Raw genomic sequence first — 26,358 nt, 5'->3', positions numbered from 1 at the left:
TCTTATTTTCTGTTGCTCTATAATCTGAGGATTAATCTGTGAAGCTGAAGGATTAATTCTCCCCGGCAGTAAAAAAATGCGTAAACCGTAAAATACGTGTTTAGGTAAAATTGATCCCTGCGCGGAAATCAACGTGTGTGGATGTTCAGTGTCGTCACCTTTCCCAGAGCTTCTCTCAGCTGTTTTTCTGCGTTTGACTGTTTCACGTTTGCTTCTCGGACCATTTTGTGGGCCTCCTGGGAAACACACACACACACACACACACACACACACACACACACACACACACACACACACACACACACACACACACACACACACACACACACACACACACACACACACACACACACACACACACACACACACACACACACACACACACACACACACACACACACACACACACACACACACACACACACACACACACACACACACACACACACACACACACTTTTATTCACACATGTTGGTGTTTTCATTCTGTTAGTTAACCAGCTAAAATGAACATTAAAAAAACACACAACAGTAAAATCAATGTTTTAGTGGTTTTGCTGCCACAGGAAACACACACACACACACACACAGATCAGAGTCCCAGCACCTTCACCCACAAGAAGGAGAAGGAGGAGGAGGAGGAGGAGGACGAGGGGCATGTGGACAAATGTTTCAGTCCGGCCGCTGCCTCAGGAGGAGGAAGGGAAACAGGAAACAGGAAGCAGGGGAGAGGCGGACCGACCTGGAAGAGACTGGCGGTGAGCTCCTCCAGCTCCTGGCCGAGCTGGTCCCTGACTTTAGACAAACTCTCACACTCCTCATCCTTCAACAGCAGATCCTTACACACACGCGCACGCACACACACACACACGCACGCACACACGCACAAAAAGAAAAAACACAACAGAAAAACAAGCGCCACGTAAAAACATGAATGTAAAATCATAGCATGGAACAAAGAGATGAAAAATAAATGAAAATGAGTGAAATGTTTTTCAGGCTTAAAAACAAATAAATAAAACAAAAAGAGTAAATGCATTTTAAATCAAATAAAGAATATGACCTGATGTTAAAGTAAATCATAGATATAAATACGTAGATGCAGCATCACGGCCTGTGAGCTGCGTCTCAGCGGCGCCACTTTGATTTACAAAAGAGATTTTGGAGTGTACCATTTATTGCATTTACAGTATCCTGTATCATAATTAAATGTGTGACATTTGGTTCAGACCAAACTGCTTGAAAACTGGTTGAAAATTCAGTTTAGAGCAGCGGTCCCTCCGTCCAAGATGGCCGCCACACTGAGACGTCTACATATCTACCTATGGATGTCCGAGGTGATGAGGGTGGAGATATAAACTCTTACAAACACACAAACACGTCCATCTGCACACACTCACATTCAATCTTAAATTAAAATTAAGACCTGTGTGTGTGTGTGTGTGTGTGTGTGTGCGTGTGCGTGCGTGTGTGTGTGTGTGTGCGTGTGTGTGTGTGCGTCCTACCCTCTGGGCCTTCGTCAGCTCCTCCTTCAGCCTCTCGTAGCCTTGCTCTCGGACCTCCATCACCGACGGGCTGCGCAGACGCGACAGGCTGTCGCTCAGAGCGCTGCACTCTTCGCCGTCCTCCCCGGACAGGAAGCTGCCCTCGGCTGACTCCGCCTCCTGGCCCGGCACGCTGTGGCGCCGACGCAGTTATGTGTGAACAGGAATTATTTATAAACATTTTGTTGAACAGTTTGGGGATTAATGGGAAGTGAGAGTAATTTAATTAATTTAAAAACTAACAATTAAATTCAAAATAAATAGAAAATATATGAAAAAATAAAGAAATACATTTAATTAATTAATTAAATTGATAAATAAATGTGTAAATGAAATAGGTAATTGTATTAATAAGTGAATGAATATAAAAGTAAATAAATAAGCTAATTAATTCATGTTAAATATGATAAACTAATAAACGCCTACATTTTATTTTTTGGTATAATTAATGACATATAAATTAAATTCATGAGTTATTTATTTAAAATGTATTTTTAACATGAATTTTAAGCTCAAATGTGTTGAACAAGTAGAAAACTGCAATAAGGAATAACTTAATAATTTAGCTATCAAGTTATTTATTTGTTAATTATTTTATTTTTATATATTTATTAATTTTTTTTGCAGCTAGCGTCCTCCATGTGGTGCTGCAGTTAATTATTTTGTCTATAAAATTCAGAAAATTTCCTAAAGCCCAACAAATGCTTCATGAAATCTTCAAAAATCATTGTAAAAATATTGTTAAAAATGACGTAAAACAGAGAAAATAAACAATTAATCACATTTGAGAAGCTTCAACCAGGTTTTTTACATTCCTGCGACTCATCAATAATCAAAATGATTAATTAATTATAATTAATCAGCTTAAGTCTACCCTCAACCACACATTACTCTGACGTCAGTGTGTGTTCATCACCTTCCATTGTGGCTGGGCCGTGGCGTGGAGTACACCGGCTGCGTGGGGAGCTGGTCGGCCCTCAGGGAGGTGGGGCGGCCACTAGGGTGCGCTCCCAGGGAATGGGTGCGGTACAGAGAGGTGGGCGGGGCGCTGTGACGGGCGGGGGCGCGCTGCTCTGCTTGGTTCTGCAGAACGACACAGAGAAGGGAACGGATAAAGACGTTAAGACGAGTTACTGAGGGTTCGTCCACATGACCAAAAACAACCATTTTTGGTTGAGTCCCGTCCACTCGGCCTCGACTCAAGAAATCTCTGCGTCCACAGGAAACCAGTGAACCCGGCTCCAAACACCGTAGTACACATGCCAGGTCTGGAGGTGGCGCTGTAACTGCCACAGAAATACACCAACAACAGAGAAGAAGAGACGGGGAGACGCTGTGGAGAATCCAAACACCGGAGAGTTTCTCTCCAAATCCTCCTCCATCCTAGAGACAAACGTGTCCCTGGTTCTGGTCTTAGTGGAGACTTTGGTGCTGTTCTGGACTCTGATGCACCGATTACTCTGCAGTTAGTGTCCTCACTGAGCAGAGGGTGCTGCTGGGAGCCCCTTCACTCTGCAGTTAGTGTCCTCACTGAGCAGAGGGGGCTGCTGGGAGCCCCTTCACTCTACAGTTAGTGTCCTCACTGAGCAGAGGGTGCTGCTGGGAGCCCCTTCACTCTGCAGTTAGTGTCCTCACTGAGCAGAGGGGGCTGCTGGGAGCCCCTTCACTCTGCAGTTAGTGTCCTCACTGAGCAGAGGGGGCTGCTGGGAGCCCCTTCACTCTGCAGTTAGTGTCCTCACTGAGCAGAGGGGGCTGCTGGGAGCCCCTTCCCCATCCCAAAGCACTCCCAGGCGCCACTTTCTCGCTACATTTAGAGACTTTTCACAGCTTCTTAGAACTGGATTTAGAAACAGAGCCTAGAGCAGTTTAGCTCCTTATTCAGAGCATCAGGGGAAAGGGAGACATCTGTGCTGGGCCTCATTCAGTCCCATGCATGTGGCTCAGAGTCCAGTTCAGAAAACAGTCTCTGGGTCTGTCTCTGTCCTCTCACGCAGAAGCACTGTTGTTATGTGACGCCGCGAGGTCGGAGGTGGGACCATCACGGCATCCTTCTTTCACCGTCCAGACCACAACGCCATGGGGGGCGTTTTCAAATCTTCCTACTCTGGGACCCGGTTTCTAAAGATCCCGTTTTCAGGCTCCGATAACGCCGGCTGCTGTGGACGGACGACTAAACCAGACTAAAGTTGAGCGGTTAGAGGAAAACTCCCTGAGGGAAAGACGATGTGAACGACCTGAAATGTGCTGATGAATGAATGAATCTCTACTTCGACCTACCTGAAGGTCAGGTGTGGTGGGCGAGGCCAAGTTCACCTCATGGAACCCCTCCAGAGTTTCGGCATTGCTCTGACCGCTGCTGCAGGCCATAGCAGCTGCTCTCAGACATCATACACTCTGCAGAAACACACACACACACACACACACACACACACACACACACACACAGACAGCTGTTAGTGAGGCTGCAAAGTGCTGGTTTAATGTATTCTCATCTCAAATGTTCAGTGAGCTGCACACAGTTGAAGGCAGCTTGCTTCAGTCCAGACGGGGAAGAGCGAACAAAAGGCTTCAAAGCTTTTGTTTGTTGTTGCTGTAAACAACTTATTAATCAGCTGATTAGTTAGTTCATACCTCATTTTATCACTGAGAGTTTGCATTTAAAACGTTTGTCCTCAGAGACGCGTTAATAGCCTTTCAGAACAAAAGCAGCAACAGCACCGCAAGAACTCCATTAAGAGATTAAAACTAACCAGTTAATGTTCAGAATTTTGGACTTTGTTTACATTAATTTCTTCCATTTTTTAAGAATAAGCTGCTGTTTTAGTGGAAACCTCCTCCTAGATGCTTCAACTCGATGTGTCGTTTCATACAAGTAGTTTTTTAGACCCAGCAGGTGAAATCTACTGATGTGTTGATAAAAACTCCTCTAAAACATTCATCATATGAAGCTGCGTCTGTGTCCAGTCGTGTTTCCCTCCGTGGTTAGAGATAGAAGGTAGAGAGGAAACACAACGATCCTGAAACCCGTGTGTCCATTAGTTGTAATTAATTCATGTTTTAATGTGATTAATGTGTTTTAGACACTGGTAATGTGTTGATTTACTGTTTGGAACTACCTGGAGAGTTGGGACGAGTGTGTCGGGGGATGTGTCAGTGTTTGCAGACTAACATGCGCACTCACACTGTCCATCCAAACCGTGCCCAAGCACATTTCACGGGTAAAGTCTAGTTCGTTTGACCAGTTTGGGAGCATGTACGAGGACGAACTTGCGCAAGTGTACGAGCACGAGGCCTACGGCGGTTCTGAGGTCATTTTATGTGCGCCTGTTGGGACATAGAAAAAAAAAGGAGGGACCATGCGCGGACATTTCAAACAAAAACAGATGGACAAGACGCACAAAAACTCTGAGGTCTACGGAAAGATCTGGACACAAAGCCACGCATCGCCATGACGTCATCAATGCGTGTGACGTGTTACGGCGTGATGACGTATAGGCAGCAAGAAGCACCGCAGAGGCCCAGGTAGTGTGAGTACAAACGGGCCTGGAGGGGGGGACAAGGACCCTAAAGCACGGGGCACTGGACGGATGGAGAGTGTGAGTGCGTCCTAACATGCTTACAGAGTGTTCAGAGAAGCATAGAAAGTGATAAAACAATGTAACTTTGTAAAAAAAACGACCTCCTGGACACCAAACATAACATTAGGGTTGAAACAAATGTACTATTCTTGATTGTTAGACCCTTGAACATCCAGTTTTTTAAGTATTAATCACACATTTGGGTCGTTATGGTTTTGCATTTTACCGATTTTCTTTTTTTAAATTGGCCATAATGTCAGAAAAGATGAGTCTTATCGTTCAATACATGTATTAAGAGTGTGTGTGTGTGTGTGTGTGTGTGTGTGTGTGTGTGTGTGTGTGTTCTATGTACCATAGTGCAGCTGTGGATGGAGACGCAGAGAGGATGGACGGCGGCTCAGACGATCCTCAGACAGGCGGGACGGTCTGCAGGTGAACGGGTGAGTCAGCAAACACACAGACGGGTAGAAGAGCGTCCTCAACCTGAGAGAGACGGAGAAACGACGCTATGAAGACACAAAACATACCAGAGAACGTGTAGGACAACGTAGAGTGTTTGAGTCCTGACACACTGAGATGAGTCCCTTCTGGTGCGCTGAAAGTTTTTGGTTAGATGCCTAAAATAATGTCTTTGGTTTACACAGATTTAAACTTTTCGTTCTACGACATTAAAGACGTCAGTAAAAACTGCACGTGTGTGTTTCCAAGCTTGACTTTAAAAAGGCGGTTGCTAATAAACGGCTAATTGAGACGACAAACGTCATCACTCAGAACAAAATTAGTGATCAACCGACCAATTACGGTTGACCATTTAGCGCCATTTTCAGATAATTGGCATCAGCCGACGCCTGCACTCATGAGGCCGATTCACAAAAATCGCCTGCAGACAAAACTTAAAAGTCCTGACGCGTAAAACATTATTAGATTTCTGATTTTGGACGGTCGTGGGAAGCAAACTATTAGTCAGAAGAAGAAAAAAAAGTCCAAATTTGCATCCCTAGTTTCAAAAAGACCAAAGACTATAATATAAAAGGTAGTAACGCTTCTAAAGGCGACAGAATTCTGGTTTCGCCAACGAAAAAGCCAGTGATGATGGGAAAAAAGTGAACTTATTCTTCTTTATGTGCTTTACATGAGAAAGGACACAGTGCTGTGATGTTAGTCTTGTTTACCACAAGAATTTCATCATTTGTTCTTTTAAAACAGTTTGGCTTTTATAATCTTCTTTAAAGGAGTTGCTACGGGAAGAGCCGAGATTACTGAGGGCGCGCTCACACAACTGTCCATCCGTACCGTGCCCCAGGACGTTTCACGGCTAAAGTCTGGTTTGTTCGGCCTAAAGGAAGCAGGATCCAAAAAAAAGTCGTTGGTTTCCCAGGTCGTCCTAGAGCATGGGTGTCAAAGTGATCCAGTAAAGGGCCGTGTGGCTGCAGGTTTTCATTCCAACCAATCAAAAACACACCTGGTCCAACAACTCAACCGTGTGAAGACAGTTCAGGTGATGGAGTAAGTCGAGTCAGGTGTGTTTTGATTGGTTGGAATGAAAACCTGCAGCCACAGCGACTCTTTACTGGATCACTTTGACACCCCTGTCCTAGAGAGATGTCTCTTGCGTGCAGCGCTAACACAATAATCATAGCATGAGCTTGTGATGGTTAGTGATAAATAACTCCTCCTTCCTGCACCTGCAGCAGGTTTAAAACACCATGAAGTGGATTTCTGTATTTCTGCCAGCAGACAGAAGGAAACAGGACGTTCACGGCTGACGTGGGAGTGACCGACAACAAAACATCAAGTCTATTTTCAGAGCAGATTAGCATCATTAGCATCATTGTGTTCTTATAATAAGCTTTCCTACCTCAGCAGAGGGTGTTTTTTAACAGCACACCGGTCCCACCTGCTCCGCCGCACATGTGTGTGTGTGCGTGTGTGTGTGTGTGTGTGTGTGTGTGTGTAATGTGGGTGCGTCCCTCATTGAGCATATATACAAAAGCTCAAATTGAGCGACTCGCTGCAGAAGACAAATAAAACCCGGGTCACTCCCTGAAGTTTATTTAAAGCTCCAGCTGCAGAAGCAGGTCTGTGTCGTGTGTTTAGTGTCACTGAGTCAGAGTCGCACCTTCTTCTTCTTACGTTTGAGCTTAATCACAAATAACTTTTAGTTGTGTCGTTGCTTTGGTCCAAGTTTCATTGTTGTCGTCGTTGTTGTTGTTGTTGTGTGGAAAATAAAGCTGACAGAACTGGACTGACGGTGCGTTCAAGGACAATCTGATATCTGAGACTCTGAGCCATAAACAAACAGCAGCAGAAACTTTCTCCTTTAGCTTTTTAAAACTTTTTACTGTATCAATGAATTAAGTTTAGTTTGTTTTATTATTATTTACTCGCCGTATTGGTTTGTTCATTTATTCTGTCCTCTTCTTTTATTATATTTTTAATCTTATTTCCATTCATTATGTTCTAATTTATTTTATTTTTTATGTATGTATATATATATATATATATATATATATATATGTGTGTGTATATTTAAACTGTATTTTCTTCTATCTTGATGAATATTGTTGAATTATCCTTCATGCTAAGCCTCTTGTGGGTTTTCTGCGTTTCCTTTGCATGTTTTTTTTTTTACTTAATATCTTTGAACTGTAATATTTTACGTCTTCTTCCAACATGTGCTGAATAAATCAAACTTTAACCTCTTTGTAGCACGTTCTGCTTGTTTAAACTGCCGTCAAATGTTTTTAATCGGCCCAAGTTTAGTTTGCAAATTGAGTAAAAAAGTTACAAAGAATAAAAAAATACAGAAACTCAAATATAATTCTAGCAGCAGTAAAAACAACAACAAAAGAAACACAGATTTGGTCAATTATATTCAATAAATTAAAATCAGAAGGAAGGACAAAGACCATCTCCATTATCTTGTTTTTAGAATCGTTGGAAACTAAAATCCTCATTAAAAATACTATTTTACGCAACTGCATCAAAGTACAGGGTTCGTACACAGATCCAAGGTCAAATTAAAGCACTTTAAAGTTCAATTTGAAGCTTTTCCAGCACCTTAAAGCTTATTACAGCTTAGATTTCTACAAATACACAGAGATTTAAGATTATCACTATAGCTTTTTCATTAAAATCACATTAAAAGAGATGGTTTTAGGTTATAAACAACTACAGCTGTTCGGATCCATTCAGACCGAACAATCCCTCCTCTCCCCCCGTTTTTGCGGTCTCCATGGAGACCAGCCCCTGAGTGTCCGTGGTAACCGGACACGCTGAGGGACGCTGGAGATCCAGTTACTCCAGTAAACGCTCATCCGGTGTGTTTAACGGGTTTACGACACACACACACACGCGCACACGCACACGCGCACACACACACACACACACACACACACACACACACACACACACACACACACACACACACACACACACACACACACACACACACACACACACACACACCTCAAGTATAAAACATAAAATAAATATTTGTATTCAACACCGAAGCATTTGATTTAAAATACATTAAAACAAGAGCTGGGTAAGGTTTGTTTTTGAATTATATTTTTTTTTTTAATGACTTTAACTAAACTTAAACCTAACATGCCTCCTTATCCTTGGACCTGGAGATGTTAAACCACATGTTCAACATAAAGACTAATCTTCCTCATGTATCACGAGGCTTGTGTGTCTGGGATAACCCAGGAAAAACACTGATTGGGAACATTTTTCTAAGCTTTGCAACAAAAAAAACCCATAATAAATCATAGAAAATCATAAAAAATATATATTATTCAAAAACAATCCTTATGATACATGAGGAATATTAGTCTTTATGTTGCACACATGGTTTAACATCTCCAGGTCAAAAGATAAGAAAGAATAATAGATTTAAGTTTAGCAAAAAATCAAGAAAATTATATTAAAAAGCCCTGGGATACATGAGGAATATTAGTCTGTCCAGTGCACCTTATATTATTATATGTTTACTTTTGCACTACAATAACACTGCTTATTTATACTTATTTGTTATAGTTATATATTGTATTTTTATATTCCTGTTTTTGTGATTTTTGTGTGCACAGGTTGTTTAACATAATTCAGTGAAATTGTTTAAATGCATAATAGTTATTAATGTATGAATATAGCATGCACAGAACATCAAACTGACTTAACACCAGTCTGAAAACCTTGTGCACAGGCTGCGTTTTCTTTAAAGCACCTGTTCCAGGGCGCAGTGACAGCTAAGCTAGCAGTGTGTTAGCATGTGTGAAACGTTAGCAAACGGGCTAAAACGCTAACACGTACTGAGCAAACGATAACATTAGAAAACACAAACAAACACAAACGGGTGTTATCCGACTCTGCGCCCATGAAAGATGCACGAAGAGCTGCGTCTCTCCGCTGTTTGTCAGCTCAGGTGTCGTTGAGCTAACGGTGCGTTAGCATTAAATTAGCTACAACAAGCTCATTCAGATGCGAGGTTTTAGCGGTTTTTGTTTAATGTGACATTTGTTTCATGAAGACTGAATCAAACCTGAATAAAAAAACTGAATACAGCGCGTTTGTCATCTTTAAAAATGCTAAAATGCGTCCGTTATTCGCATGCTAGCGGGGGATTACAGATGAGAGGGGGCTTCCATTATCGCCCATCGCCCCGGCCACAACCAGCTAATTCCACTAAAATGAATTAAAATAACGGGATTTATTGTGAATAAATCTGACTTTAATAACAACAAATGTGTTTAGACACTAACAGTGAGAGTGCGTGGTGGCTAGTTGTGGGAAAAGAGGAGGAATAGTGCGACGGACGGCTCTGTGTCCGATAATGGGCGCATCAGTTAGTGGTGCGTTTGCGTGCAGCTAAGCTAAGCTAACGAGCTAAAGCAAGTCCGACCTAACTTACCTTATAATTCTACGGTAAACAACAACAACAACAATGGCGGTGATAAACACGTTAGCCGCGGACTCACCGGACCTCCGTGGGCACAGCAGCGGGACCGGCGGGGTTTTCTCCCGGTAACGTAAAGAAGCAAACCGTCAAACAAACAAACGGACGAACCGGAGACGTTGATGACGCAGAGCGGAGCAGGTACCAACGGACGGGAGGTGCGTTCAGGCACGACTGGGAAACTCGAGCATCAGCATCGCCTCATTTTTATAACTGGTTTATCTCATTTTTATTTTCATTATTTCGACTTTTTTTTAGTTTTATATTTATGACTTTTTTTTTAATTTCATAATTATGACTTAAAGAAAAATCACAAGTATGACTTTCAAGTCATTATTTTGAATTTATCTAATCATTTAAATCAAATTTTTGACTTTTTATTTAATAATTATGACTTTTTTCATCTTTTAATTTCGACTTTTTATTTCATAATTCTTTCATAATTCCTAAGACTTTTGTGTCATTATTTTGACTTTTTATCTAATTTTTTAAATATAATTTTATGAATTTTTTAATCTCATAAAAATGACTTTTTATGTAATTATTTTGACCTTTAATCTAATTTTTATGACTTTTTACCGCATAATAATGACTTTTTATCTTACAGATATTTATTTATTCCATCATTCCGACTTTTTTAATTCTTTCTATAATGTATAACTAAGTCATTCTTTTGACCTTTTATCTAATTTTTGTGACTTTTTATCAATTTTTTATGACTAAAAGTTATGACTTTATTATTTTGACTTTTTATCTAATTTTATAAATCTAATTATAACTTTTTTGTTTAATAATAATATAAATTAAACTCATGAGTTCATTGTGAAGGATGAGCTGTCGGCTGCAGGAGGCGCTCAACACCAACAAACCATCAGCCTGAAGTTCATTTATCACATAATAAAGTTTTTTCTCTGGACTTTGTTGTAAAATTATTACATTTATCACTTCATTATAATTGTTTTATTGCTGAGTGAATATTTGTACTTACATCTCAAATATCGCTGCTTTATCTCATCATCTCAACGTCATTTATCTTATTATTCATTACTCGACTTTATCAAGATCTCAAAATGTCACTTTTTCTGTTATTTACTCCGTTAATCGATGAAGTTTGGTTCAAAAAGTGTCAGAAAATGATGAAACATGAAAAGGAGACGTCTTTATTTATATTTAAGAAGCTGCAATAAATGAAATGTGCAGTTTTAAATGAAGTAAAGTCAAAATATCAAGAAATAAAACATTAAAAATACTCAAATAAAGTCAAAATATAAAGAAATATAAAAGTAAAAATACTCAAATAAAGAAGAACTTTATTTATCACGCAATGGGAAATTGAATTTACACACACACACACACACACACACACACACACACACGCGCAATTAATGGAGAGATGTCAGAGCGAGGGGGCTGCCAGTGACCAGCGCCCCGAGCAGTTGGGGGTTTGGTGCCTTGCTCAACAGCACCTCGGCAGTGCCCAGGAGATGAACTGGCACCTCTCCAGCCACCAGTCCACGCTCCATTCATGGTCCACACGGGGACTTGAACCAGCGACCCTACGGTTCCCAGCGGGGTCACCTATGGACTGAGCTACTGCCGCCCAAAAGCAACACTATTCTCCTCCGATAGCGGTTTTTGTGGGGGTTATCCACGGTTAGCAGGGTTATCCACGGTTATCCACGGTTAGCAGGGTTAGCAGTGTTAGCAGGGTTAGCAGGGTTAGCAGGGTTAGCACGGTTAGCAGGGTTAGCCACGGTTAGCAGGGTTAGCAGGGTTAGCATACGGACACCTATGGACTGAGCTGCTGCCGCATTAATATAAAGAAATATAAAAGTGAAAATACTCAGAATTATGACGTCGTTGTGTAAATGAACTCAGTTTCTTCACCGTGGCCTCGGCCGGTTTGTCCAGAGAGAAAAATGCACAGCAACAATAACAATAATAATAATAAACAGATGAATAATAGAAAAGAATAATAATCATAATAATGTGACTAATAATATCTACAGCAGTGGAAACAAAAGAACATTAATAATAGAAACATGACTCATCATTACAGATGCAGTGGGCGTGTTTTCATACATGAATGTTTTATTATATTTACTGAATATGAAACATATTTTTATTTCTCTGAATGTTTTATTGATGATGAGTAATCTTCTTTTTATTATTATTATTTTTAATAGGGAGGAGTTTGAATGATGCGTTCAGGCTCCTTCCTCTCTGCTTTGAGTTTCTGTCTTTTTAATTTGATTTATTCTGAATTTTCATGTGAAAATGAACTTAAATAAAATAAAATAAATTAGATGAAATAAGATTAAATTAAACTTAACTCAAATTAAATTAAATTAAATTATATTGAAATAAACTCAACACAATTCAAGTCAAATAAAATACAATAACATTTAAACAAATTAAATTAAATTAAATTAAACAGAAGTTAAATTAAACTACATTAAAATAAACTCAACTCAACTAAAATAAAAGGATATTAAATTAAAATAAACTCAACTCAATTCAACTAAAATAAAATACAATGAAAAACAATTAAACTGAAAAAAAAAAAAAATTAAATCAAAATAAACTCAACTCAGTTAAACTAAACTTAGTGTTGTGAAGCTGAAATGTCCCACTGCACCTGAACCCGTCACAGCGAAACTCTGAGTTGGATGACTTTCCACTGTGTCACCTCCACACACACCTGAATGAGACACACACACACACACACACACACACACACACACACACACACACACACACACACACACACACACACACACACACACACACACACACACACACACACACACACACACACACACACACACACTCCCAAGGGGCGGTGGGTGGAGTTTCCTGGTGCTTTAAAGCGGTGCGTAATGCGCCGAGCTGGTGCCATTACGCACACGGGGCTCAGCGGGAGGAGCGGAACCAAAGCGGACTTTTTTAAACATATATATAAATATAAAAAGATATATGATTGAAGAGTGGAGAGACTTCACAGACTCATGCTGATGTTTCCTCTCTGAGGGAAGAACAGACACGTGTGAGGGTGTATGATGAGGGAGCTGTGTGTGGAGCTGTTGGGTAAGTCACTGCGTAAAACACAACGCGTTTGTTTAAATCAGGAGGTTTTTATTTACTTAAACTCTGGGAAAGTCACTAACTCATTAATACCCTGGTCCTGCAGATGTACAGACCTAAAATAAGGAGATATATGGGAAACAATGATGTATTAAAGTACAAACACAGCTACATTTATGAATGTGGGCTGGTGGTTTTCTTTAAGAATGTATGAAAACATCATTCAATCATCTGTTTTTCCTTCTTCTGGAAAACTATTATATTATATTATCACTTCATCTAAATTGTTTTATTGCTAACTGAATATATGCACATTATCGCTGCTTTATCTCATCACCTCAACATCATTTATGTCATTATTCATTACTATTTTTGTTTTTTAAATATATAAAAAGCAGAAATATGTGTCGTGTTCTTATGCACTGCAGCATTACACCATGTGTTCCAGTGTGCACTGTAAATGAACAGTGTTAATACATGTGTCACTGTATTAGATCTGCATTAAAAATGATTTCTGATCAATTTAAACATAATTAAAAGGTCATTAAAGGTCAAACTCTGCAGTATTTTACAAGAAAACACTGTCCTCCTGTCCCTGTGACTAAAAACAGGGCGATAAATTGGAAACTATGATGTATTATAGTAAAAATCAGACTCAGGTTTATTGCCAGGTAATTTTCATTACAGGGAATTTGACTTGCTTTGACGACGCCGACATAAATATAAACATAAACACGAGCAAACTAAACATAAAGCACTGAATTATATACGTGAAATATGAGTGAGTGTGTTTGGTGGTAGTGAGAGAGTTAAAGTGCTAAAATGTTAAATACAGCAACATTTATGAATGGTTTTATACAATTATCTGTTTTTTCTTCTTCTGGAGAAACTATTTCTATGTTTTTTAAATATATAAAAAGTAGAAATATGTGTCGTGTTCTTAAACACTGCAGCATTACACCATGTGTTCCAGTGTGCACTGTAAATGAACAGTGTTAATACATGTGTCACTGTATTAGATCTGCATTAAAAATGATTTCTGATCAATTTAAACGTAAAATAAAAGGTCAACTGCCGTATTTTACAAGAACTTAACCGTCACCTTTAGTCGTCTAAACTTAACCGTCTCCTTTTGTCGTCTAAACCTAACCGTCTCCTTTAGTGACTAAACTTAACCGTCACCTTAAGACGTCTAAACTTAACCGTCTCCTTTTGTCGTCTAAACTTAACCGTCTCCTTTAGTCGTCTAAACTTAACCGTCTCCTTTTGTCGTCTAAACTTAACCGTCTCCTTTAGTCGTCTAAACTTAACCGTCACCTTAAGACGACTAAACTTAACCGTCTCCTTTAGTCGTCTAAACTTAACCGTCACCTTTGTCGTCTAAACTTAACCGTCTCCTTTAGTGACTAAACTTAACCGTCTCCTTTAGTCGTCTAAACTTAACCGTCACCTTTGTCGTCTAAACTTAACCGTCTCCTTTAGTCGTCTAAACTTAACCGTCACCTTAAGACGACTAAACTTAACCGTCACCTTTAGTCGTTTAAACTTAACCGTCACCTTAAGACGACTAAACTTAACCGTCTCCTTTAGTCGTTTAAACTTAACCGTCACCTTAAGACGACTAAACTTAACCGTCACCTTTAGTCGTTTAAACTTAACCGTCACCTTAAGACGTCTAAACTTAACCGTCTCCTTTAGTCGTCTAAACTTAACCGTCACCTTAAGACGACTAAACTTAACCGTCTCCTTTAGTCGTTTAAACTTAACCGTCACCTTTTGTCGCTGTAACCAACGTTACCGTTTAACCCGTGAACTGTTTCCTGTCCGCTCCGTTTTTTGGCGTTCTGGCTCCAAACTCCAACAGGAACCTCGTTCTAAATTCCTTCTGTGACGTTTTTATCGGAGCGGCATCGAACACCGAACAGGAATGTGGCGGATGAAAAACCCGCTGGTTTCGGCTTCAGGAGCCGGTTTTACAGCCACCTGTTCCAGGTGAACTGGTCCGTCAGGTGCGTCCGCGTCGCCGTGACGCTCAAGTTAAAAGAGCGACGATGAGAAACTGACTCAGTGCATTTATTTATTTATATTTCTGCTGCTTTATACTTTATACGTCTTACGTCACTGCATTTAACTAACGGATTTAGTTTAGATTTTTGTTCCTCTAAACTTAACCGTCTTAACTTAACCGTCATAACTTAACCGTCATAACTTAACCGTCTCCTTTGGTCGTTTAAACTTAACAGTCTCCTTTAGTTGTTTAAACTTAACCGTCACTTTTGTTCGTCTAAACTTAAGCGTCTAAACTTAAGCATCACCTTTTGTCGTCTAAACTTAACCGTCTCCTTTAGTCGTCTAAACTTAACCGTCGCCTTTAGTCGTCTAAACTTAACCGTCTCCTTTAGTCATCTAAACTTAACCGTCTCCTTTAGTCGTCTAAACTTAACCGTCTCCTTTAGTCGTCTAAACTTAATCGTCTCCTTTAGTCGTTTAAACTTAACCGTCTCCTTTAGTCGTCTAAACTTAACCGTCTCCTTTAGTTGTCTAAACTTAACCGTCTCCTTTAGTTGTCTAAACTTAACCGTCGCCTTTTGTCGTTGTAACCAACGTTACCGTTTAACCCGTGAACTGTTTCCTGTCCGCTCCGTTTTTGGCGTTTTGGCTCCAAACTCCAACAGGAACCTCGTTCTAAATTCCTCCTGTGACGTTTTTATCGGAGCGGCATCGAACACCGAACAGGAATGTGGCGGATGAAAAACCCGCTGGTTTCGGCTTCAGGAGCCGGTTTTACAGCCACCTGTTCCAGGTGAACAGGTCCGTCAGGTGCGTCCGCGCCGCCATGACGCTCAAGTTAAAAGAGCGACGATGAGAAACTGACTCAGTGCATTTATTTATATTTCTGCTGCTTTATACTTTATACGTCTTACTCTGCATTTAACTAACGGATTTAGTTTAGATTTTTGTTCGTCTTAACTTAACCGTCATAACTTAACCGTCATAACTTAACCGTCATAACTTAACCGTCATAACTTAACCGTCTCCTTTGGTCGTTTAAACTTAACAGTCTCCTTTAGTTGTTTAAACTTAACCGTCACTTTTGTTCGTCTAAACTTAAGCGTCTAAACTTAAGCATCACCTTTTGTCGTCTAAACTTAACCGTCTCCTTTAGTCGTCTAAACTTAACCGTCGCCTTTAGTCGTCTAAACTTAACCGTCTCCTTTTGTTGCCTAAACTTAATCCTCACCTTTAGTCGTCTAAACTTAACCGTCACCTTTTGTTGTCTCAACTTAACCATCACCTTTTGTCGTCTAAACTTAACCGTCGCCTTTAGTCGTCTAAACTTAACGGTCTCCTTTTGTTGCCTAAACTCAACCGTCACCTTTTGTTGCCTAAACTTAACCGTCACCCTTTGTTGTTAAAACTTAACCGTCACCTTCTGTCGTCTAAACTTAACCGTCGCCTTTTGTTGTCTCAACTTAACCGTCGCCTTTTGTTGTCTCAACTTAACCGTCACCTTTTGTTGTCTCAACTTAACCGTCGCGTTTTGTCGACAAAACTTAACCGTCTCCTTTAGTCGTCTAAACTTAACCATCACCTTTTGTTGTTAAAACTTAACCGTCTCCTTTAGTCGTCTAAACTTAACCGTCACCTTTTGTCGTCTAAACTTAACCGTCTCCTTTAGTCGTCTAAACTTAACCGTCGCCTTTAGTCGTCTAAACTTAACCGTCTCCTTTTGTTGCCTAAACTTAACCGTCTCCTGTTGTTGCCTAAACTTAACGGTCCCCCCTGGTTGCCTCTCTGTGTCTCCAGACTCTCGTTGAAAGTCGACTGGACGACCGTTCGGCCTGAGACCAGATGTGTTTTGTCTTAGAGGCGCTCAGGAACACCGGAGCCTCCCTGAGATGTCCCGCTGACCTCTGACCCTCGCACCATGGACGTCCGTCTGCAGGCCAACCCTAATCTGCACCACAGGGTCAACGGGGGTGCGGGTCGAAGCTCCAGGCCAGGCGTGAGTATCTGAAACCACTGGAGTTTAGCTCTGTAGCAGCTGGAGTCAAACATAAACGTGCTTTTTAAAGATTCTCCCCCAAAAATAAATTAAATAACTAGAAGGGCACAAACCGAGCTGGTGACTGTGTCGTAATAATAATAAAACATAAAAACATGCAAAAATGACATAAAAACTACAAGTAAATGCTCTCTTGACTCTACCGCCTGAGGCCAGTTAGCTTCGCTTAGCTAACGTAAAAGCAGCGCCGCTACACTGTTTTTATGCGTATTAAATAAACAGTATAACATGTTAATAAGAGAGTTTTAGAAATGCTGGTAGGCAGATTTTGTTTGTTTTGCTTTTTGACAGAGACAGGCTAGCTTATTTCACCTGTTTCCAGCCTTTATGCTAAGCTAAGCTAACTAGCAAGTGGCTGTAGCTTCATATTTAGCGTACAGACATGAGACTCGTACCAATTATCTCATCTAACTCTCAGAAAAAAGTGAATGAAACCTCCTGAAATGTTGAAGAACTCCTTTAACTCAGTAATTAAGTAATTAGCAAAAATAAAAAACCTAAGCTAAGCTAAGCGGCTAGTGGCTTTAGCTAATTATCTAGCATACATACGTGAAACTTATCTACTGTAACTCTCAGAAAGAAAGTGAATAAGAATAGGCTAGAAGTATTCCTCCAAATCAATACTTTACGAATAAGTAGTAAGAACTGTTTAAGGTCTTTATGCTAAGCTAAGCTAACCAACTAGTGGCTGTAGCTATTTAGCTATTTAGCTAGTATACAGACATAAAATTTTCTTATGTACTGCAACCCTCAGAAAGAAAGTGAACATGAATAGGATACTACTGTTTCTGGTCTTAATGCTAAGCTAAGCTAACCATCTAGTGGCTGTAGCTATTTAGCTATATAGCTAGCATACAGACATAAAATTTGTAACAATTTTCTTATCTACTGTAACTCTCAGAAAGGAAGTGAACATGAATAGGCTACTTCCGAAAATGCTTAAAAGTACTCCTTCAACTCAATATTGTACTAATATGTAGAAAGAACTGTTTCTGGTCTTTATGCTAAGCTAAGCTAACTAGCTAGTGGCTGTAGCTTCATATTTAGCGACATGATAGTGGTATCAGACTTTTCAGTTAACCCTCAGAATGAAAGCAAAATGAACTCTTCCTCTACGTTTCTTTTAGATAATGAACAACTAGAATAAATAAAGCTGAGTAAGTGGTTGTCACTGGTTTCTGCATAATTGCACGGTCATGCTCTGTGAACTGCGGACCTGTTCTATTGTCTCCTTAAACACAGCAAACACACTCAGCGTATCACACGAACAGATGATCATTCACACTGTACTTCATGCTGACTGGGGCTCTGTGCTGTGTTTACACAATGAGACCCAGTCATCGCAGACGCTGAGAAATTACACCTGCTTAACAACCTAATCCCCGCACATGCCTCAGGGATGACATTCGTTATCAACACTCAACACAAACCGAACCGGTTGAGCCGCAGTTTTCTAGGTCCTGAGCTGCGTCTTCCACAATAGACATCATTCAGTGTGAAGCTGAAACCAGCACATCCGTGTTTACCTCACGCTGGTTTCAGTTGGGTGTTGCTGCTGGTGTCTTTGTGTGTTCGTGTAAAGCAAAAACAAGAGTCTCGGTTACCTTGTTGTGACACTTTTTTCGGTAACGCTCGTCAGCGACAAACCCTGTTTGCCATGTCAACCGCGAGCTGAAGGTCATCCCCTTGAAATAGCCCTAAATAAGCAGCTTCCTTCAGTGTAATTACAGTAAAATACGGTCTGACATCAACGCACTTCATTGTCAAACACTCTTGTCTATTTGTGTGAGCAATGTTACGTATGCACTCTTCTTACACTGTAAAGAAACAAATAACTCGCTCTGATAAGTTTTACTGGTAATTTACATCTTTGTGGCTCTGCTTCTTAAATAGCCTCTTAAATCCAGTTGCTTTTGACTGAAATTGCTTCGGGGACAACACACACACATGATAACGATAACCTGGACACTTGAGAACATTCACAGGCTACTTAAATAACTTGTGTTTTAAGTCCATTATACATTGTTACGGGGGATTATTATCTATTCCCTACAGCCATGTGGTTTGGCTTAAATAGGTGGACTCGATCTCTATCAGGACCGGGGGGGGGGGGGCCTCAAAGGGGAGCAGCCAAATCAAGAGTCACCCAGTGTTGTTACTGGATAGCCCATTGTGTGATTCCTCAGTGGCAGCCCTGTGTGGAGCTGAACAGGTAGCCGCGGAGGTGAAGCAGAGATCAGGAGAGGCCAGGAGAGAGGGGCCATTTGGAGCTAAAGTTAGGGTCAGAAATACGTTTGAAAGGGTTGGGATGCAGGAACACACACGCCTGTGTTCAGTCCGTACACGTGACGGCTGTGTGAGGAAGTCAAGAGGGGACGGTTTAAAACATGGGGTTCAATGATGAAGAGGGAAGAGCAGATTAATCCGGTGCAGCAAAAATTAAAAGTGATTTATTTGGTTAAAAAATAAACACAGCCGATGCAACTCTTCTCCGGGTCACCCTGCCTTATTCACCTGGATTTCTCAGGTATCCTTTCTTTATCAGGTTAGCGTCTGACGTCATGAACAGTCCGTGAATTATCAGTCATGTGAATTTTATGATCACTCTACAGCCTAAACAAGGCCGCAGTTTAGGCTAACGTTAGCATCCTTTACATTTGCCAAACACATCAGTTCGTCATAATCGTTAAAGTCTATTCTTTTGTAAAAGTGTTTTGAAAACATGAACAATAGACTAACTTTTATCCAACTAGCTTGTCAAAGCAACGGCCCAATCATTCTTTCGTATAATATCAGGACTAATTAGCTCTATGCTGCAATCCTTTTAACAAAAAATTAGGCTGCTTGAAACCATAAAAAGTAAGCCACTGATGTAGCACTTAAGCTTAAATAGCTAGCTAGCTATAGCTAATCACATCGGCTAGCGAAAGCTTATTTCAGCTGACAAAATCGACAGCAGCTGAGTAGATAGATACGTTTCTTTTGATGACTTCTGTGTGAAGTTAAGAAACGATTGTTGCGGAAATTACTTTACTTTACAATTTTGAGCGCTAACTCTCGTTATTGTAGCTTCTAATAACGATGTATGCTACCGAACGAGAACAGAAAGCTTGAGTGGCGTAGCAATTGAACACCTTGGGTTGGTCCAGCTTTGACATTTTTGACATTTGAAGGTTCGGTGTACTTGATATGTAATCTGTGGTGAACCATAAGTAACATGAGTGATCGATGACCTGTAAGGAACTGGAAACCTCAGATCCTGACAAATGCAAGATAGCAAAAATAATGAAATCACACCTTGTCAACTGGTTTCCTATTGTCCCTTGACCTCGACAGGAAGACGATGCGCTGAAGTTTCTGAGCCAGGAGGAGCAGGAGTGCATCCAGTTCTTCGAGAAGACCATCGACTCGTTGGAGGAGAATCTGGAGGAGAACGACCGGAGAAAGCCCCCAGCAAGCGGCAGCCGTCCCGTCGAGACAGTCGATGCAACCCCGACCTCCAATGTCGTTGTGTCCTCTCTCTTTGCCAGACATCCCAGTCCCAAAGACCAGGATATTATATATCTGGTCCGCCCAGAGCCGGACTTAGTGCAGACCAAAGAGCCGATCTTCAACCCCAACAGTCCAGGTAGAGTACAGCAGTATGTTCTTGAGTGTTGTAGCCAGGATTCTGGAAATACTTAGGTTAATGAATCAAAGAACCCCAAAGTCCTCCCCGTACTGGCCAGGAATAAAATCTGGTGTACCTGTGTAGTTATTGCTCCAGTCCTGGAAGCCGCAGCTTGTGGTGTTTCCCAGATTTTCACTTTGTAATTTCTTCCTCCCAGATTTTCAGAGTATGGTACAGCACCCTGAAAGCCACTTCGAGATGAAGCCAAGGCGTGATCCAATGGACAGCTTGCCTTCAGAGTACAACCCTCCCCTACCGAGCGGCAGCCTTGGGTTGACAGACAGCCATTCCTCCTACCATCCTCCAGGCTGCATCCCCACCCCGGTCCTGATTGCCCAACAGATAGCAGAGAACCAGGCAGGTGGAACCTCAAGCCTCCAAACCTCCTCAGTCTCCCGCAGTAGCAGCATGGAGTCCGACAAGTCACCGAGCTACAGTGGCGATCTTTCTGGTAAACACGGTCCTCCTACCTCTGCCAAGCCTACCCGCTTTCCTTCTAATATCAGCTTGATCCACGGCAACAAGGAGCACCAGAACCAGTCACTGGCTAATGTGCACATCCATGAAAGACGGGCGCAGATGCTGGCAAACCTAACGGGTACGGCACACCCTCTGCTGCAAGTAGAACCTCAGCTGGCCCCAGAGCAGAAAGATCGAAATACTCCCACTCGAAGCATTTCCTTCAAGGACCCAGCGCCAGACAAATCCAGGATGGAGGCGCTGTCTAAGCTGGGTCTGAACAGGAACAGAGCCATGTCCGGGGGGGTGTCGCAACTTGCCATCCCTAACATCACCTCTCCGGATGCTCTCGCAGGTGCAGAAACCAGTGCCAAACCTCTGGAGGCAAGTGTTCCCCCAAGAACAGAAACCAGCACCAAATTGCCAGAAGCCAATGTTGCGACGCCACGTCAGAGCCAGATTCATGTCGACAGAAAACCAGAGATTCTGCAGACAGATCCCCCCAGGAGGTATGAAGACAGAAACCCCAGACCGAGCCCCTCGCCTCCAGCAGTCACACAGAGCAGCTACTTTCCACCTCCTGCGGAAAGGAGGGCCTCTTTCTCCCCTCCTCCTGAGGTCGTCTCGCTTGAATCAAACAGCTACGGAGGGAAATCTATCGTGGTCAACCCTTCTGTTTCCTCCAGGTGCGAAACTGCGACTAGCCCTGAACCCAAAATCCTCTCACCTGTGCTGGCTACGCCGATCGAGTTCAACACCTACGGAGGAAAGACTAAAGTCATGACCCCTGCTCCCATAGCTGTGACCAGGAGCGACCTTCCTGACATCCTCAGTTCTCATATCGACAAGAGTCCGACCTCGCCTGCCAAACCGGAGCCACCGCCCTCTGGGCTTAACAGTTTCGGAGGCAAGAGCCGATCCTTCAACCCCACCACCGGGGTAAATCTCCCGTCAGAGAGCCCGGCGTCAAAGAGTTTCAAAGCTCCGGCTCCGGCGCCAGCCCCAAGACCTCCTCGGCACTCCTACCATGGCGGCGTTACTACCCCGAAACCTGCGCCGCGAGCCCCGTCCCCTGAACACAGGCGGAAGTCCGCATCCATGTTTCGTCCGCAGGGCATCACCGTGCAGTTTTCTGGACGTGGCGCGACGGATGAATCGCGTAGGGAGGCGTTGAGGAAACTGGGGCTGCTTAAGGACTCTTGATAAACTCTGAAGGTGAATGGATTCAGTCTCCGTCCACCGAGCCTGAATCTCTGGCGTGTACCCGCCGGTGGAGTTGACTTGTAGAACTTTCTCCGTGGTTGTCTGGGAGTGTGGGGTGTGGTTGGACAGAGACCTACTTACCACAGAGGAATGGAGCCTGATCCTATCTTAGACCTGCACAGCCAGTTCTCACTGAGTGTGACACTTGCTGCAGACTCAACACTGTTCCAATGACTAAAGACGGATAAACTGCTCTATGTTGCCTCTGATCCAAGACGTTGTATACCTCTGCACAACATGACGCTGTCAAGAGACGCATCCTGTTCTTGTGGGAATCAAAGGACATTTGATCTCTCGTCTCACCTTTGATTTGTGAATAGCTCAAACTTGGTCCCATTTCTGGAAAAACATCTTACACACAGGAAACCGGAGGGAGAAGTACATGTGTTTGGGACTATTTTCAGCTGTGGATTGATACACTTTTGACATTTAAGATAAACTACAATGGGACATGTTTGCCTTTAGATGCTTTTTTGGTAAAGAGGCCCAGATTAATGTTTATTTACTGGGATTTTATATTTTCTTCATATGTGAAAAGTAGGACTGGATCATTAACCGGGCATAGAGGGCGAATGTCTTCACCAAAAGCCCCCGGTACGTTATGCGGCGGTTAGTTTGTGGTAATTTGGTTTGGTCATATGTTAAAGTACAATATAAAAATATGGTGCCTTCATTTTTAACTAATTTTGAGGCCTTGCCTTGTGACAAAATCGAGTTTTAACACCATTATTAATCCAGTTTTGAAGTACATTTGTAAAACTTACCACCATATCACAACCTTGGGGCATTCGTTAGGAAATGTGTGGTAATACAAAGATACGTGTCGTCGTTACATGTGGATCCAAAGAGGGAAAAAGAAACCGGGGGGGGGGGGGGGTTCAGGGGGGCCCACAGCTCAGTTTTGCCCCAGGGCCCTTGAGCAGCTTGATCAGGCACTGGTGAAAAAGATACTTTAACCCCAAATTTACAGCAAATGAGCAGCTGATTATGCACAAAAGTAATTTAGGTATTAAAAATGAATAAATAAATGGTTAAATTACAAAATTAAGTGAATATTTGAGCTGCAAAGTGCATTTTAAATGTTTAAAAATAACAAATATACTCTGAAAAAGCCCTCCCAATGTTAGTTTCTGTATAAAGTTTAACTTATATTATGTGTTTCACGGGGTCACTGTTCCAGCAGAGTGAGATTAATGTTCATACACAGGCTGTGAAGTCTTTATCGCCCCCGTTTTTACACGGGAACCTTTTGTTTCCTTCTTTTTTCACTGGTTTGTTTCCCGACTTTGGGCATTTTAGTCAGCGGTGAGTGTGTGTGTGTGTGTGTGTGTTTTATTTTTTCTGTCAGCACTTTGGGGACGAGAGCGAGGCACTTCTCTCCAGTGCAGTTTGAATCACTTCTGAAAAACGACGCCGTAAAGAGCAGAGCGTTCATGTTGAAGCAGAAAGACAGACGCTACGGTGAAGAGACGCTTCCAGAGAGACCCGAGGTTATTTTGAGCTCCCACGCCAAACCACAGACTGTGGAATGGGTCTGTGGGCAGGACTTTCACTTTTTTATTTTGTTTTACTACGCAGAGGGGAAACTCTAAAGCTGCTCTTTAGGGCGGGGCGAGCACATGGCATTGTACAAAAACACAAGCACTAAAAAAACCACAGAGTCTAGAAATACATCCTGGACGTGCGTTTGATTCCTGTGAAGCTGTCGTCGATCACATCTGTGCAAAGTGTGTTATTTAACTGTTGTATCAGCGTGAGCGTGTACGTAAGTGTGTGTGTTTGTGTGTACGTGTGTATCAGCGTGAGCGTGTACGTACGCATGTGTGTGTGTGTGTGTGTATCAGCGTGAGCGTGTACGTTCGTGTGTGTGTGTGTGTACGTGTGTATCAGCGTGAGCGTATGTACGTGTGTGTGTGTGTGTGTATCAGCGTGAGCGTGTACGTTCGTGTGTGTGTGTGTGTGTGTGTATCAGCGTGAGCGTGTACGTACGTGTGTGTGTGTACGTGTGTATCAGCGTGAGCGTGTACCTGTGTGTGTGTGTGTGTGTATCAGCGTGAGCGTGTACGTTCGTGTGTGTGTACGTGTGTATCAGCGTGAGCGTGTACGTACGTGTGTGTGTGTGTGTGTGTATCAGCGTGAGCGTGTACGTACGTGTGTACGTGTGTATCAGCGTGAGCGTGTACGTACCTGTGTGTGTGTGTGTGTGTATCAGCGTGAGCGTGTACGTACGTGTGTACGTGTGTATCAGCGTGAGCGTGTACGTACGTGTGTGTGTGTGTGTGTGTATCAGCGTGAGCGTGTACGTACGTGTGTACGTGTGTATCAGCGTGAGCGTGTACGTACGCATGTGTGTGTGTGTGTGTATCAGCGTGAGCGTGTACGTTCGTGTGTGTGTACGTGTGTATCAGCGTGAGCGTGTACGTACGTGTGTGTGTGTGTGTGTATCAGCGTGAGCGTGTACGTACGTGTGTGTGTGTGTGTATCAGCGTGAGCGTGTACGTACCTGTGTGTGTGTGTGTGTGTGTGTGTCAGTGTGAGCGTGTACGTACGTGTGTGTGTGTGTGTGTGTGTGTGTGTGTGTGTACGTATGAGTGTGTGTAAGTTTACCGTGTTCTGTCCAGACTCCGGCCTCTGTAGCTCACCTACAGTACCTTTTGAAGTATACTGAGTGTCCCACAGGAGGAGTTCCGCGGTGCTTCTCCTGTGGGATCTCGTTCTGTGTGATTTGTTGTTTGCGGACTCCGGTTCTCTGCAGTTCCAGCTGCAGTCCTTATTGAAGTATCTAATGGTGCATACGTACAGTTGCTATAACTACATTCTGTGCGACACAGCTGACTTTACGTGGGAAATGTTTGCGTACAGACGTGCACAGAGCGGGGATTTAAAAAGTGCGTGCACGTGCGGTGAACGGGGGGGAGCAGCTGCTGCTGCTGCTGCTGCTGCTGCTGCTGCTGCTGCTGCTGCTGCTGCTGCGGCTGCTGCTGCTGCTGCTGCGGCTGCTGCTGCGGCTGCTGCTGCTGCTGCTGCTGCTGCTGCTGCGGCTGCTGCGGCTGCTGCTGCTGCGGCTGCCTCTGCGGTACGGCCTGGTGAACTTTCTCAGCCTCTGACATGTTCATGTTCTAAACTGTATGAACTCTGCGTGATGTATCTACTGTTGAATCATTAAACAGAATAATATTAACACTTCTCTGCTCGTGGTGTTTTTCTTTGTTTCGCTCTGGGACGTGAAGAAGAACCAAAGAATTGGTCTCGTCTGGGGAAAGTTTCACCTGAGGGGAAACTTACAGGAGGTTTAAACAGGTGATGAGGCGGCTGATTTAAAGGGAAACGTCGGTTTTGCATCTATTTTTAGTCATTTTGTATCTTTTTGTGGTTGTTTTGCATCTATTTTTAGTCATTTTGCATCTTTTTGTGGTTGTTTTGCATCTATTTTTAGTCATTTTGCATCTTTTTGTGGTAGTTTTGCATCTATTTTTAGTTATTTTGCATCTTTTTGTGCTGGTTTTGCATCTATTTTTAGTCATTTTGCATCTTTTTGTGCTGGTTTTGCATCTATTTTTAGTCATTTTACATCTTTTTGTGCTGGTTTTGCATCTATTTTAAGTCATTTTGCATCTTTTTGTGCTGGTTTTGCATCTATTTTTAGTCATTTTGCATCTTTTTGTGCTGGTTTTGCATCTATTTTTAGTCATTTTGCACCTTTTTGTGGTGGTTTTGCATCTATTTTGTATCCCTTC

The 26,358-nt window shown here is 42.3% G+C and overlaps 2 protein-coding genes across 4 annotated transcripts in view; one reads left to right on the top strand and one right to left on the bottom strand.

Annotated features, from left to right (window-relative positions):
* rab3ip (RAB3A interacting protein (rabin3)) overlaps positions 1-10,222 on the bottom strand; it is a 15,465-nt gene extending 5,243 nt beyond the window's left edge. The window contains exons 1-7 of one of the 3 annotated variants that reach the window (XM_083934763.1): positions 10,102-10,222; positions 5,475-5,605; positions 3,822-3,938; positions 2,461-2,627; positions 1,506-1,677; positions 743-838; positions 159-236 (exon numbers count right to left, since the gene is read on the bottom strand). In XM_083934763.1, coding sequence (XP_083790889.1) covers positions 159-236; positions 743-838; positions 1,506-1,677; positions 2,461-2,627; positions 3,822-3,911 — 603 coding nt within the window. In that variant the 5' untranslated portion in view covers positions 3,912-3,938; positions 5,475-5,605; positions 10,102-10,222. Of the gene's footprint in view, positions 1-158; positions 237-617; positions 703-742; positions 839-1,505; positions 1,678-2,460; positions 2,628-3,821; positions 3,939-5,474; positions 5,606-10,101 lie in introns of those variants that run through there. The other 2 variants (XM_083934764.1, XM_083934765.1) reach the window with 2 other exon arrangements.
* Positions 10,223-12,990: 2,768 nt separating this feature from the next.
* Positions 12,991-25,908, top strand: proser2 (proline and serine rich 2). Its single transcript, XM_083935251.1, has 4 exons — positions 12,991-13,166; positions 16,971-17,169; positions 20,566-20,857; positions 21,057-25,908. The coding sequence occupies exons 2-4, from the start codon at positions 17,092-17,094 to the stop codon at positions 22,559-22,561; spliced, it is 1,875 nt and encodes a 624-aa protein (XP_083791377.1). The 5' UTR covers positions 12,991-13,166; positions 16,971-17,091; the 3' UTR covers positions 22,562-25,908.
* Positions 25,909-26,358: the final 450 nt, after the last annotated feature.

The sequence above is a fragment of the Echiichthys vipera genome (genome assembly GCF_963691815.1).
Source record: "Echiichthys vipera genome assembly, chromosome: 20".
Lineage (NCBI taxonomy): Eukaryota > Metazoa > Chordata > Actinopteri > Perciformes > Trachinidae > Echiichthys > Echiichthys vipera.
The sequence above is the reverse complement of the archived record's forward strand: the minus strand, read 5'-3'. Positions and strand labels throughout refer to the sequence as shown.

Bases quoted from the DNA above. Each gene is read 5' to 3' on its own strand.
- proser2 (XM_083935251.1), top strand. From the start codon at position 17,092: ATGGACGTCCGTCTGCAGGCCAACCCTAATCTGCACCACAGGGTCAAC. The intron at 17,170-20,565 runs GTGAGTATCTGA...TGACCTCGACAG, and splicing joins GTCGAAGCTCCAGGCCAGGC to GAAGACGATGCGCTGAAGTT. The intron at 20,858-21,056 runs GTAGAGTACAGC...TCTTCCTCCCAG, and splicing joins CTTCAACCCCAACAGTCCAG to ATTTTCAGAGTATGGTACAG.